The 16470-nt window shown below is 31.1% G+C and overlaps 1 protein-coding gene across 6 annotated transcripts in view; it reads right to left on the bottom strand.

Annotated features, from left to right (window-relative positions):
- The window catches only part of LOC143058336 (neurobeachin-like protein 1), a 133139-nt gene that overhangs the window by 87046 nt on the left and 29623 nt on the right, over positions 1-16470 (bottom strand). For all 6 annotated transcript variants that reach the window (XM_076231809.1, XM_076231812.1, XM_076231811.1 and 3 more), the window contains 5 exons: positions 13761-13864; positions 12722-12823; positions 12199-12335; positions 11144-11276; positions 10140-10259 (listed from right to left, as the gene is read on the bottom strand). In XM_076231809.1, the coding sequence (XP_076087924.1) occupies positions 10140-10259; positions 11144-11276; positions 12199-12335; positions 12722-12823; positions 13761-13864 (596 nt within the window). The remainder of the gene's footprint in view (positions 1-10139; positions 10260-11143; positions 11277-12198; positions 12336-12721; positions 12824-13760; positions 13865-16470) is intronic.

Raw genomic sequence — 16470 nt, 5'->3', positions numbered from 1 at the left:
TTGGCAACCTTTTCGCTAGCAAAATTAGCAATACCTTCATTAATGAATTGTAAAGCAAAAGCCATATGGCCAGATTCAGGAAAGGAACTGTGAGAACTCACAGTATCCTGAGAAATACCACAGGAAGCTTCAAAAGTTGAAGAAGGTTTCTTCGGCTTGGAAGGAGAGGCAAAAGGGATATGGGCTTCATCCTCATCAAGGTATACACCTTATCCCTAAGATCCTTCAAGGATGGAGGATCCTCAGTCTCCTTGGTTGGAGGTTGTTGAACTGACTTAGAAGTACGCAGTAATGTTAAGGCAGTTCTCCATAAGTTTTCAAAGATTCTATCACAATCTAATTGTGACGTCATGTAGTCGTTTCTATTGGTTGTCAGCACATTTATTCTTACACTCAACGTCATTTCAAAGCTTGAAAAGGCATCAAAACAAGCAAGTGCGTGTCAGCTGTTTATGAGTTTTTCATACGATTTGATGATGTTCCTAACGGAAAACATGACTCGAGTATCCAACTGTAAGTACAATATGACTTATGATATGTTTGTTTTCATACAATGTGTTAAATTCGCAAAACGTTAGGTGTTGTTTTCTTTTTCTTTACAAAAAAAGGGGAGGTGTTATCGAATTCCAACTTGACCATGTTAATTTTATAATCTGACCGTGTGATCACTATGAAGTGTTCGTTTTTTAAGTCGAAAATAAATCTGGATTCGGGCATATAACAGTATTTGTTATTTGTAGTGTTCGTTATTAACTTACAATAAATTGCCATTTGATTTCAGAAAAATTCAATTAAATATTTACAAAAATTTACTTCTAATCAGACATGTATCATTAGACAAACCTGAATTTGTATTTATTTCATTGGTACTTTATTTCATGGAAAATAGTATAGAAATAAAAATGTGGGGATATTTTTCAAATGAAAAGTTATGAATAATCAATTTTAAATATTGATGTATAAAAAAAACATAACTCTGAATATATTGAGAGTTCAAATATATTGTATGACAAACTTTATTGTTTATAAATCTTTGTCAAAATAACTATAACTTTCATTCAGGAGAAAGTGGAGGATACATAATTGCACTTTTCATAAATGTTTCATTTATTTCTCTATAATTATCCAGTATCAGGCTAAAAAGTTGTAAGTGTGTGCACATTATATAAATGTCTGTGTAGCTAGCTAGCAAGTACAAAGTATTCATAGTTTAAGGGAAAATGCCTTTTTTATATCCTCTATCATATCACAGCATGAATAAGTAAATAAATATATAAAAAAGGTGTCAAAAAAGATAGCCTTGTAATATAAAAGGTATAGATAGATCTTTAATCATTTATTTGATTGATCAAGATTGTTTGGATAAATTATCTGATTTAATTTTGGTATATCAAGTTTTTCAATTATTCATGTGTTCTCTGTTTTCTTTAATACAGGATGTGACCAAACTGTGCTGTACTTTGAAATTAATATGTCATCAATTGGAATTGACTAAACAGGTAAATTGCAGTATAAAAAAGAATTGAGGTGTGATTGCCAATCATGATTAAATAATGATAGTTTTCCCATTTGTACTACAAAATGTATTCTGTTTTATTAATTTATCAGTAGTTTAACCTAAACTCTAGTTTTCTTGTCATTTCAAACTAAATTTGAAATCAATAATTTCATTTATCATATACTTAGACTAAATAACATATGATTTTTACCGTATGATAATAGCATTAAATTAAAGTATTTTCCATATTTTCCGAATTGGTGCTTAGCGGGCTGATATGAAAAGTTTATCACATGCTTCGATTGTTATCACATGCCTTTCCGTAACGTTATCACATGGCATTCCGGTGATACTCGGCAAATTCCGGAAAATACACCTCAATGCTACGTTTTCAGTGAAAAACATTACAAAGTAGTGTACAAAACAATTATTTGAAAAGTGGAAAATATATTGTGTAAAATGATTAAATTAAATTAAAAAAAAAAAAATATTAAATAAATGCAGATTTTAAGTTTTTCTGAAACATAATTTAGAAAGTTACTTTAAAAAAGTTGACTTTTCCAAACAATGTTCATTATGTATGCTGTTGAATTATTTTTTGTCGATTCGTCAATATTTAAATGATTTTTTTTCCTCAGTTGAGGCATATGATAGAAAGATTTCATATTGAATGTATCAAATTTTGGGTCCAACGTCCGTGAACTTTTTACTCTTTCAACTTCTTTTCGGGAACCACGTAGAAGGATCAATATATGAATCTGTTATTTTTCTCTACTGTTGAAGCATATGATAAAAAGATCATAACATGTCATTTTTCATATCGCATGTATTATCAGCCCTCGGTCAATATCAGCCCTCGAGCCATGCGGCTCTTGTGCTGATATTGAACCTAGGGCTGATAATACATGCGATATGAAAAATGCCATGTAATAATCTGATATTAATGAACTGTTTGCATTAATGATTATAATTTAAATATAGTACTAGATTTGAATTTTATAGAAATTCCATTGAACAAAATGCATCTCGTTAATTATATAACTTCAAGCTCATGCTCATTGCTGTCATTATATCTACATGTCAGATTACAATAGCACTTTTTAAAATATGATCAGCTAATTTTTTTATGAAACTTCAAAACAATCAAGACTTTTAATAATTTAGAGCTGCACATTATTATATTTTACAAACAGTTTCATTACATATGTATAAATGGTATATGACATGTATTTTCTTGGGCCCTGATTTCACAAGTCTTGTTGAAAGGATGAATTCCTGATGGTGCGTTTTGAACAAGCATTTATGATGAAGGTGATCACAATCTTTGGAGAAGTTATAATGATCATAGTATATTTATATAATAGTTAAAATATTCCCATGCATTTGAAACATCTACAATGTACATGACTTGTGGGAAATTTTGTGTTTAATTATTATGAATAATGGTGGTTGACTTGTTTACAGTGAGTTACATGCATAATGATCAATGATTTGTTAATTTTCATTATTATTATATTTCAGATCAAATGAATGTATCCAAACTGTGACCTATATATTTACACTAGAAGTAAAACATAGCTTTTATGATGTCAACTGGATAAACCCTAAAAAGGAAGGATTGATTCCAAAATATTCATCACAAGTCATGTGTTATTTTTACTTCAAAATTGCTATGATAATAAAAAGTGATAAATCAATGTGAATAGAAAAGGAAAATTCAATGTGATATTCATGTACTACAAGGATTCAGTGATTAAAATAAATGTGTAGGAAATCATTCATTATTAAGGAGGTAGGAAGTATACATTATTCCTTCTAGGATATTACACTGTTTTATTGGAAATGTTTATCAACAGCTTGACAGGTGACATTCTTTGTCTATGACATTAGTAAAACTACAAATGTATTTTATTCAAAACTTGAATTTAGTTTTCTTTACTTTTAGCAATAAAAATGAAAGTGTTCTTATGTTAGACAATATTTCCAATTCTTTATACAGATAGACCAATTCTGAGTAGAACCACTATTACTCCTATAATGCTGATTTTGAACTTATACCGAAAAACTAATATTATCAATATAGGGCCCAACTTGTGAAAAATATGAAAGATATGTATAAGCATTAAGGATATTTGCAATTAAAAATATTCAGTGGCCTAGTCAAAAGCCTAAACAAGCCTTGGCTAATAGTGCCCTGCTTGTTAATGTATTTGCTCATTAATGTACCTAAAGCAGACCATTTAAATTTATAGCTAATTGCTACTCAATGGATCATTCTATTATGATCTAGGGAGAACATGACATTATTAGAATAACAATGCAACAAGTACACCAAAATAAATTCAACATTTCTCTGAGCAAGAATTCATGATTCATGTATCAGAGTCTTAGAGGAATAATTATGACCAATTATATACTCACTGCACAAAAATAAAAAGGGAATATAGTGCTGATTAGTGTCTGTCTGTTGTAATGATTATCAGGCAAAACAGTAAATAACAGAAAAGGTTACCTAGACATTAAAAATACAGTTTGTATGAAATGAAGGCCCTCTCAAGTATTCCTAGACTCCAATTTATCTTTATAGAATGCACTGCATTAATGAGTGTTGTACAATGACCTATCATTAGTATTGCTTATATCAACAATATTTGAATATCTTATCTGTAGCTGTCAACATGAATGGTCAATGCCAATGAAAATCTGACCACATCGTCTTATTTTTATATTTGCATATCAATGAAAGAATGATCGACTGCAACTGCATACAATAAATTTCATAAATTAGCAGTGCCTTTATTACAGTGCAAGATATGAAAACGAAGATTTCAAAATTCGCTGATGAAATATGTTGTTCTCCGGACCCTCCCCCTTTTTTCCAACTATATTATTTATCTAACTGTACTGAAAACACAAACAAATACAAAGTAACTGTAATGTGAGAGTATTTATAAAAAATGAAAACATATCACATGTATCATACGAACATAAAAACAAGCTTAATTTTGATTATTAGAAGGAAAATCAGCGTTCTCTGTTTACAAAGGGGAGTAACTCGTTTGGAACATTGAAAGTCAATGGAGCGTTTTAATATCGACGATTTAACTGAAATTCTGAAGAGTCGGTTATAAAAACGAGTAGAACAAGGGCATACCGGCCACTAAGGTCGATATTTTTTGGTTTCCCAGAAAGAGAATTTGAAATTACACTTCCTTAACATATGGCAAAGAATACAGATATTATAAGAAGTGATAAAAATGTGTCCGAAACTCCGAAAAAGCACGAAATGTGAAACGATTTGACTTACATGCATTATCTTTAAAAACAACACTTTGCCGTGATTTTTTAATGAACTTTAGATCGTAGGCTACAATAAACCAGGTGCTCCGCAGGGCGCAGCTTTATACGACCGCAGAGGTCGAACCCTGAACAGTTGGGGCAAGTATGGACAAAACATTCAAGCGTGATACAGCTCTGAATTTGGATTGTGATCAAATTTTTGACATTACATGGTTTTTTTTTACACAAAACAAATGTCAAGATTTTACAAATCAATTAAAGATTTCTTCTTCAAACTTTTTAAATCTAAAATTAAATAGTTGACACAGCATAGGTTTCTGACACAGAATGAATGTGGTCTAATGAACTTAAAAGTTTTTTTTTGCCTTTGAGCAATTCACTATGCTGTTTAATATTAATCCTTTCAAAAAAATGTTTGAAGAAATTTTCTTTTTATTTATGAAATCTGAAATGAGAAAAATTTAAACCCCCCCCCTTTTTTTCACATCCCCGTTTCCCTTTTTCCAAAACTGATATCAATTCAAATTTCTAATGGAGTTTGCAACAATAACTACTTTTTTAAATACATCATAAAATATTAAAATGTAAAATAAAGTGCTTGTTATCACTGAATGGTAAAGATTGGTTGGTAGTAAAAGTGAATATACATTGTTTATTGTATAAAACAATAAAAAAAACTTCATCAGCAACATTTTATATTGGCAAATTTCCAATGAAGTTATTTACATAAAGTTATTGGCAAATAAAAATAGAAAATGACATCATAGTCATGTCTGGCAAATGTCCAACATACATTAACTAAAAACATTTTAGATAAGATAAGGAAAAAAAGCTTCATCAGCAACATTTTATATTGGCAAATTTCCAGTGAAGTTATTTACATAAAGTTATTGGCAAATAAAAATAGAAAATGACATCATAGTCATGTCTGGCAAATGTCCAACATACATTAACTAAAAACATTTTAGATAAGATAAGGAAAAAAAGCTTCATCAGCAACATTTTATATTGGCAAATTTCCAGTGAAGTTATTTACATAAAGTTATTGGCAAATAAAAATAGAAAATGACATCATAGTCATGTCTGGCAAATTTCCAACATATATTATCAACTACTATTCTATACAAAGAAAGATAACTCCAATTGAAAATTAATTGCTATTGCACAATATTGTGCAATTAGATATTTCTTGCTATTGTGCAATACTGTGCAATTGAAAATTTCTTGCTATTGCACAATACTTGATATGGAATCCTGATTTGGACCAACTTGAAAACTGGGCCCATAATCAAAAATCAAAGTACATATTTAGATAAAGCATATCAAATAAGCCCAAGAATTTAATTTTTGTTAAAATCAAACTTAGTTTAATTTTGGACCCTTTGGACCTTAATGTAGACCAATTTGAAAACTGGACCAAAAATTAAGAATCTACATACACAGTTAGATTTGGCATATCAAAGAACCCATTTATTCAATTTTTGATGAAATCAAACAAAGTTTAATTTTGGACCCCCATTTGGACCAACTTGAAAACTAGGCCAATAATTAAAATTCTAAGTACATTTTTAAATTCAGCATATCAAAGAACCCCAAGATTCAATTTTTGTTAAAATCAAACTAAGTTCAATTTTGGACCCTTTGGACCTTAATGTAGACCAATTTGAAAACGGGACCAAAAATTAAGAATCTACATGTACATATATAGTTAGATTCGGCATATCAAAGAACCCCAATTATTCAATTTTTGATGAAATCACACAAAGTTCAATTTTGGACCCTTTGGGCCCCTTATTCCTAAACTGTTAGGACCAAAACTCCCAAAATCAAACCCAACCTTCCTTTTATGGTCATAAACCTTGTGTTTAAATTTCATAGATTTCTATTTACTTATACTAAAGTTATGGTGCAACCAGATGCTCCGCAGGGCGTAGCTTTATACGACCGCAGAGGTTGAACCCTGAACGGTTGGGGCAAGTATGGACACAACATTCAAGCTGGATTCAGCTCTAAATTTGGATTGTGATTAAATAGTTGACACAGCATAGGTTTCTGACACAGAATGAATGTGTTCTAATGAACTTAAAATTTTTGTTTTCTCTTAGAGCAATTCACTATGCTGTTGAATATTAATCCTCTCAAAACAAAAATGTGTCCTCAGTACACGAATGCCCCACTCGCACTATCATTTTCCATGTTCAGTGGACCGTGAAATTGGGGTAAAAACTCTAATTTGGCATTAAAATTAGAAAGATCATATCATAGGGGACATGTGTACTAAGTTTGAAGTTGATTGGACTTAAACTTCATCAAAAACTACCTTGACCAAAAACTTTAACCTGAAGCGGGACAGACGGACGGACGAACGAATGAACGGACAGACGGACGGACGCACTGACCAGAAAACATAATGCCCCTCTACTATCGTAGGTGGGGCATAAAAATGTTTGAAGAAATTTTCTATTTTATTTATGAAATTTCAAATGAGAAAAATTGAACCCAATTTTTTTAATCACATCCCCCTTTCCCTTATTCCAAAACTAATCTCAATTAAAATTTCTAATGGAGTTTGCAACAATAACTACTCATTTAAATACATCATAAAATATTAAGATGTAAAAAAACTGCTTGTTATCACTGAATGTTATTTATTATAATTTATCAGTTGGTAGTAAAAAGTGAATATACATTGTATATTGTATATAACAAAGATTTAAGTTGATTCTGGACAAAGAAAGATAACTCCAATTAAAAAAAAATCTTGCTATTGCACAATATTTTGCAATTAGATATTTCTTGCTTACTATTCTGGACAAAGAAAGATAACTCTAATTAAAAAAAAATTTGCTATTTCACAATATTGTGCAATTAGATATTTCTTGCCATTGCGCAATACTGTGCAATTGAAAAGACTTGCTATTGCACAACACTTAATATAATAATTTTAGATCCTGATTTGGACCAACTTGAAAACTGGGCCCATAATAAAAAATCTAAGTACATTTTTGGATTCAGTATATCAAAGAACCCCAAGATTTCAATTTTTGTTGAAATCAGACTAAGTTTAATTTTGGACCCTTTGGACCTTAATGTAGACCAATTTGAAAACTGGGCCAATAATCAAGAATCTAAGTACATTTTTAGATTCAGCATATCAAAGAACCTAACTGATTCATTTTTTGTCAAAATCAAACTAAGTTTAATTTTAGACCCTTTGGACCTTAATGTAGACCAATTTGAAAACGGGACCAAAAGTTAAGAATCTACATACACAGTCATGACAGTTAGATTCGGCATATCAAAGAACCCCAATTATTCAATTTTGATGAAATCAAACAAAGTTTAATTTTGGACCCTTTGGGCCCCTTATTCTGTTGGGACCAAAACTCCCAAAATCAATACCAACCTTCCTTTTATGGTCATAAACCTTGTGTTTAAATTTCATAGATTTCTATTTACTTATACTAACGTTATGGTGCGAAAACCAAGAAAAATGCTTATTTGGGTCCCTTTTTGGCCCCTAATTCCTAAACTGTTGGGACCTAAACTCCCAAAATCAATACCAACCTTCCTTTTGTAGTCATTAACATTGTGTTTAAATTTCATTGATTTCTATTTACTTAAACTAAAGTTATTGTGCGAAAACCAAGAATAATACTTATTTGGGCCCTTTTTTGGCCCCTAATTCCTAAACTGTTGAAACCTAAACTCCCAAAATCAATCCCAACCGTTCTTTTGTGGTCATAAACCTTGTGTCAAAATTTCATAGATTTCTATTAACTTAAACTAAAGTTATAGTGCGAAAACTAAAAGTATTCGGACGCCGGACGACGACGCAGACGACGACGACGACGACGCCAACGGGATAGCAATATACGACGAAAAATTTTTCAAATTTTGCGGTCGTATAAAAAGGTGTCTTAAACTTTAAATTTAAACATCCGCATGCCCTTGTTCTACTACGATTTATTTGTCAGTATTTTACTTTCTATTTCAGGTGGTCACGTGACCTTTTCCCATGGTCTAGAAATAGATTTATATTTTTTTTCTTCAAAATCTACATCTATTGTCTTTATACACACCGACTATACCATGATTGGAGACAACTATTTATTTACCGGACACTGAATTTGAAAACACTGCAATTTTGTATCTTTTCATGTGGCGAACAACCTTAAAATCACTGCGTAGGCTCAGTGGCCTTCTTGGACACCTTGGGAGAAGAAGAACTTTCAACATCCTTATCAGTGAGGAAAGCCCTTTCGTGACTCCCAGGGGAAACAGAAAGCTAATCATCCTCCCTCTCATCTTATTCTACAGATTTAGCTGGAGAAGGTTGCTGAGAAGATACTCTATTCTCCAGTAGAGTCATACGACTGGATAGAGTACTAAATTCAGCCTTGAAAGACTGACCAAAGTCCAAAAGTAACTTCTGTAAACCATCCAAAGGTGATGTATGATCAGAACCCTGAGTACCATGAGAAGAGCTAGTAGACTGAGCTCGAGAGTCAGGTAGGGTGGTAGAAGGAGCTAATGTAGGAGTCAAAGATACTGCTACTGGTAGAGCAGGAGGTAAAGGTGGAGCAGTAGCTATCCTAGAAGGGGGACCATAGAAATTGTCCCTATAAGGCAAAAAACCAGGTTGGTTTGACATAAACCCACCATAAGGGTAAGACTGTGGACAAGGTGGTTGAGCTCATGAGGGTACAGGTTGGGTGCCGGAGTTGGGAAGCATATACCCACAATATGATAACCTAGAACCTGTCAAGTTCAAGCCAATAGCTGTACCTGGGGCAGAACAAATAGTACCCTATGAATTAACATTATTAAAATATATACATATACACAATAAATGAAAAGCAATTAAGCTATTCAAAAACTTTACAAACAACTTTTCTCTGTAATATCTGTGAAATACAAAATCATGAAATGCAAGTGTGACCCATGTCGCAGATGGAAATTGAATGGGAGAATATAGGTAAACAGGAAGATAGGTCCGACCCAGTGAGCATATGTTTATTTTTAGTCAGGGTTATTTCCATCTGACCTATGACGCAATTGGGGTTATACTCAGAATTTATGATGGTAACGTATTTATAGCTATAAAATCCCTTATATGGCATAAGTAACAAGAGACTCACCATTTAAACAAGATACTCAACATGGATAAGCTCCAATGCATGTGAGAGGATTGAACAAGTGTTTATAATTCAAAACAAGCCTTCAGTATGTTTAAAGAGCTACAGATTATTAATTGATATCGTGGCAGAATTTTTCTCTTTAAAAATTGGGATTTTTTTTTCGTAATTTTTACCAAATTTAGAAATAAGATTGCACCTACATCTGTCATGCTTGGAAACTTAAGCTGTGAATTGTGTACTAATTTTCCATCAAAGTAAACATTGAGTTGACTAACTGTAAATGGTCGTCTTGAACTACTTTGGACAATGTCTATACAGTGCTGAAACATACAAAATATACATACTTAATCCAACTACCAAAGTAATCTTTAAATGGCAAAATTTTACAAGCAATAAAAGTTTTCCTTAGTATTTAAACTTTTACTGGTTTCAATAGCCTCCCTTCAAATAGTTTATACTATTTGAATTTAACTTAATTATTTAAATATTCATTAATCCAATTACTGTTGGTCATTTAAAAAATAAAACAGTTGTAGTTAAACTTTTGAAATGATTTTAGATTAAAGTGGTGACAAACTTCATAATTGCCAACCTCTAGCATAAAGTAATCATGTCTTGCCAGAAAGAAGTGTGTAGCTAAAGGTAGAATCTTTGGTAAGCTTCCTTGTTAGCTCAACCATGAAATCATTATTAGGTAAAATGTAGTTGAATATGGTTGACAAGTGCTGACCATATTCACTTCACACATACACATATGTTTACAATACACCCTGACAGGTAAATAAGATTGGAAGGTGTCCAAAAGTACATATGACCTGATCATTTAATCTTGGTCAGATTGAATCTAACTGAAGTAGAGACATAAGAATTGTTCTTCATGGCTGCATTATTTATCTGAATCTGATAAGTAAGATGAACAAAGATTCTACCTTTAGCTACACGCATGCTGGAATCGGCTGTAAGACAAAATTTAGGAAATCATAGTTATTTTAATACATTTTGCTAGCTTTCCAGATGATTTTCCTGATAAAACTTGTTGAATGCAAGGATGCTAGTTATTTATTCAACCTACATTATATAAACAAATATCACTAAAAACAAAATAATCATTTGAAAATCTACTCTTTACTCCTTTACCCCCTTAAAAACATTTATAGACATGATATACTAGTACTTAAGTATCCAGATATTTATATAAACATACCCAATGTCCATCTCCAATGGTCGTATTTGCCACCAGAACAGAGGAATGCTCCTTTTTGTTAAATACAGATATCACAATGTCAAACTCTGCAGTTACAAAACTTTCCAATCCACATCCAGTACTAGCTATAAAGCTGTTGAAAAAAATCAAAGTAAAATTGAGAATGGAAATGGGGAATGTGTCAAAGAGACAACAACCCGACCATGGAACAGACAACAGCAGAATGTCACTAAAGACCTTTTAGTTATATTTATAAATTAACTGTTTACAAAATTTTGAATTTTTTGAAATACTAAGGCTTTTCTACCTCAGGCATGGATTACCTTAGCTGTATTTGGCAAAACTTTTAGGAATTTTGGTCCTCCATGCTCTTCAACTTTGTACTTTATTTGGCCTTTTTAACTATTTGGATTCGAGCATCACTGATGAGTCTTTTGTAGACGAAACCCGCGTCTGGCGAATATACAAAATTTAGTCCTGGTATCTATGATGAGTTTATTTAGAAGATATTTCAAACAAGTTAACTTTATTTATCACTAAGTATATTTATCAATATAATTCAAATATAATATCATGTCATATTGTTGTAATCTTCAATACAAAATAAAAACCCTGCTTGTCAGACAGCAACCAATGGCAACCAAAAGATATTGACTTAGGACAGGCATATAAATAATGTTCAACCTGCCTACCAAATCAATCATTGCTCTTTACACGAAAGGTAACAATTTGAAAATTATTTCTAGTATAGAATGTCCTGTTTAATTTATATGTCTATTGTATTAATATGTACCTGTATAGCTGTCTTATATTGGTTAGACCAGCTATATGTGTTAATATGTGAGGGGGGATAGGACCTTTATCGGGACTCTGGGATCGGGTGTTTTTAAGCTCGGGATTTCAGGATTGATCCTTTTGGGATCTGGGAATTCTTTTTTCGAAACCATTTTTTTCAAAATCAGGAACTTGGGATTTCATGTTTTTTAGCCCGGCATTTCAGGATCAGGCCCCTTCCAACCGCCCCACCCCCCTATGTCTATTGTATTAATATGTACCTGTATAGCTGTCTTCTGTAGGTTATACCAGCTATGTTATGTGTAGTAAGGTCAACTTCTGTGTCTAAACACAACCAAGCATGGAATGAGAATGCCACACCTGGCCATTTCTTGATGCCAGCTGGTAAAGTAACACACTAAAAAAATAATCAACAATAAAGCAGTTTCTTAAAAACTTACAAGCTTGGCATAGATATAGGAAGATGTGGTACAAGTGCCAATGAGACAACTCTCCATCCAAGTCACAAAATATAAAAGTAATCCATTACCATACATATTTAAATGCTTGTTTTCTCGCACAACTCTTCTTTATAAAAATAAGAAGATGTGGAATAACTGCCAATGAGACAACATGATTTAGCTGTCTTTCAATAATTATATTTGATGACTTTGTCCTTTAACCTTTAACATAGATACTATATTAGTCCTATATCATTAATGCTGAAACCTTGTACTAGGTTAAATGATTGAAGTATAACCTTGATCCCCACAATGATGGTGTTTTCTAGTAATGTGAACTTACATCATTATGTTCCTGTAGACTTAAGAAATGTAATGCCCCTTCATTTCCCTCTCTTCTGGCCATCGTTGACATTGCCCTCATAAGCCTGCTACAGTAAGGATTCTAAAATACAAAAAAAAGTGAGAATTGAAATGGGGAATGTGTCAAAGAGACAACAACCTGACCAAGAGCAGACAAAGATACAATTCCTTTAACTACATTGTTAAGGATATTTGTATAATTTCCATGTTCAGTGAACCCATAAAAATCCAAGTCAAAACCTTTATATAACTTAAATTATTAAACCTTCAAATCATAATAAACATGTGTACCAAGTTGAAAACAGCAGACAGATGCACAAACTAGAAATACCATGCTCTGCTATTGTACATAGTAAGGGCATTAAAATGCTTTCCTTCTTTTGGAGGTCAGACACAAAAAACATAAGTGGCTGAGTTTTTTGTCTGTGGTGACAATGGAGTGTATGTCTATCCCCATTTACTATTTTTTTGTTTTATATTGTGAATTTATTATTATTCGTTAGAAACCAATTTTCGTGGATTTCGTAGGTTTAGGTGGATAATGAAGTTCAATTTTCAATGAATGACAAATTATTGAAAGGCTTGTATAAACTGCAGAAATACATTTTACACACAGCGATGCCAGGTGAAATGATTGTTAATCTTAATAAAAAAAATTTTTTTTACAGTCTCATTGAATATATCAATTACAATTAATGCCAAACTAAAGTAATCAGTAAATAAGGTCAAATGTCTGATCTGCTTATTTTTGGACATCAAAAATCAAAATGATCATTTTAAGGTCAATGAGATCTATCTACAAAATCTTATTAGGCACTATAGTAAACACAGAACATTAATTATTCATTATCTCCCCTTGTTAGGCACTAAAGTAAACACAGAACATTAATTGTTCATTATCTCCCCTTTTTAGGCACTATAGTAAACACAGAACATTAATTATTCATTATCTCCCCTGAAACTTTATCAACTTTGTTTTTCCATGAATATAAAACATGTTCATTTCAAATTAGAAATACCTGATTTTCTTCTTCGTCAAGTCTTAGAAGGCTAATAAGTTTCTTGAGTTCTGTTGCTGTAATTGACTGTGTACCCAAACATTCTAATAAGCTTATCAAATAACCTACAAATATAGAAATTCATTCTTATCAGCCTATCAAATAACCTACAAATATAGAAATTCATTCTTATCAGCCTATCAAATAACCTACAAATATAGAAATTCATTCTTATCAGCCTATCAAATAACCTACAAATATAGAAATTCATTCTAATCAGCCTATCAAATAACCTACAAATATAGAAATTCTTTCTAATCAGCCTATCAAATAACCTACAAATCAAGAAATTCATTCTTATCAGCCTATCAAATAACCTACAAATATAGAAATTCATTCTTATCAGCCTATCAAATAACCTACAAATATAGAAATTCATTCTTATCAGCATATCAAATAACCTACAAATATAGAAATTCATTCTTATCAGCCTATCAAATAACCTACAAATATAGAAATTCATTCTTATCAGCCTATCAAATAACCTACAAATATAGAAATTATTTCTAATCAGCCTATCAAATAACCTACAAATATAGAAATTCATTCTAATCAGCATATCAAATAACCTACAAATATAGAAATTCATTCTAATCAGCCTATCAAATAACCTACAAATATAGAAATTCATCCTAATCAGCCTATCAAATATCCTACAAATATAGAAATTCATTCTAATCAGCCTATCAAATAACCTACAAATATAGAAATTCATTCTAATCAGCCTATCAAATAACCTACAAATATAGAAATTCATTCTAATCAGCCTATCAAATAACCTACAAATATAGAAATTCATTCTTATCAGCCTATCAAATAACCTACAAATATAGAAATTCATTCTTATCAGCATATCAAATAACCTACAAATATAGAAATTCATTCTTATCAGCCTATCAAATAACCTACAAATATAGAAATTCATTCTAGTCAGCATATCAAATAACCTACAAATATAGAAATTCATTCTAGTCAGCATATCAAATAACCTACAAATATAGAAATTCATTCTTATCAGCCTATCAAATAACCTACAAATATAGAAATTCATTCTAATCAGCCTATCAAATAACCTACAAATATAGAAATTCATTCTAGTCAGCATATCAAATAACCTACAAATATAGAAATTCATTCTAATCAGCCTATCAAATAACCTACAAATATAGAAATTCATTCTTATCAGCCTATCAAATAACCTACAAATATAGAAATTCATTCTAGTCAGCATATCAAATAACCTACAAATATAGAAATTCATTCTTATCAGCCTATCAAATAACCTACAAACATACAACAGGCTTTTATTTCAACTTAGAATTATTTCCCTTGTTAAAGAAAAGAATCCAATAACTTGTAAATTCTAAAATTTATAAAAAATGAAAAAGCTTACACCAATAGCTTAAACAGTCAGGGGCGTTACTTTAACAAGTAACTTTTTTTAGTTACTTATATAGGTAATTTTTGTTTTTAAAAAACATAAAATTACTCAATAGAGTTATTTTTAATTTCAATAGAAGCAGGGACTAAATGTAGTTTACATAAATTTTTACATCATTTTATATCATAAATTTAAGAATTTGTAAGATTTGAGAGGAGAAAAGACATAAATGGTTACTTTAAGGTAGCACAATACAAAGATTTTTTTACTTCCAATCACTAACCTTTAAAATGCTGTTACTTTCTTATGAATGCATACAAAATAATAAAAGAGGTATATATAGATAGATAAAAGATTAATTTTTTAAATGAATGCAATATTTTTATTATGCAATCATTATGTAATCAATTATTATGTAATTAGTGGCAAAATCTTGGTCAGTTCAATTGAATGAATTTAGCTCTATCATTTCTTTAGCTAAACAGAAAAATTTAACGGAATCTTAATCAACATATCATGGGCTTCAAAAGGGTGTCTCAAATTGTCCCTATGGTATTCCATTCTCTCATAAATCCCTAATTAGTGTAAACATCCTAACCACATAAAAGAAGATAATGTTTAATTAGGTGTAAAATTTGATCTATACATTCTATCTGAAATCTGAGACACCCTTTTGTAGATAATGGCCATAGGAACAACATGTAATAAAATCAACCCTCTAGGGATACCTATGCCGAAGCTAATTTCATTTGAAAGTGGAAATTTGGTGAAAAATATTTTAGACACAGTTAACATTATAATTGGTTACATAATTGTTGCATAATACTAACATTGCATTAATTTGAAAGAGTAATCTGTTAGCTATCCAAAACTACCACTTTTATAAATTATCAAGCATTATTAAGAAAGTTACAGCATTTTAAAACTTGGGAGTTGGAGTTATAAAATCTTTGTATTGTGCTACCTTAAGAATAATGACAAAAATGTTACTTGGATAAGTTATTTTTGTACATCTTTGAAATAATTAGTAATAACACTTATTTGAGGAACATATGTAATTGTTTTGGGTTACAAATTATATATAACTTCAAGTCTTAATTAATTCATAAGTTTCTATCTATTTATATCTGTCTACCTTCAAGATTTTGAAGGAAAACGATATTTTAATAGTCCCAAGAGACCAACCTTTGACCAAGAAGCGTGGATATCAAAGATAAGTGCGTCATAAAAGCAATTAGTGTTTCAGAAGGATTAGATTTTATATTTCATGGGAAAAATAACCAGATGACT

This window comes from Mytilus galloprovincialis, chromosome 14 (genome assembly GCF_965363235.1).
Source record: "Mytilus galloprovincialis chromosome 14, xbMytGall1.hap1.1, whole genome shotgun sequence".
Classification (NCBI taxonomy): Eukaryota; Metazoa; Mollusca; class Bivalvia; order Mytilida; family Mytilidae; genus Mytilus; species Mytilus galloprovincialis.
Note: the sequence above shows the minus strand (reverse complement) of the source record. Positions and strands in the feature narration are given on the sequence as shown.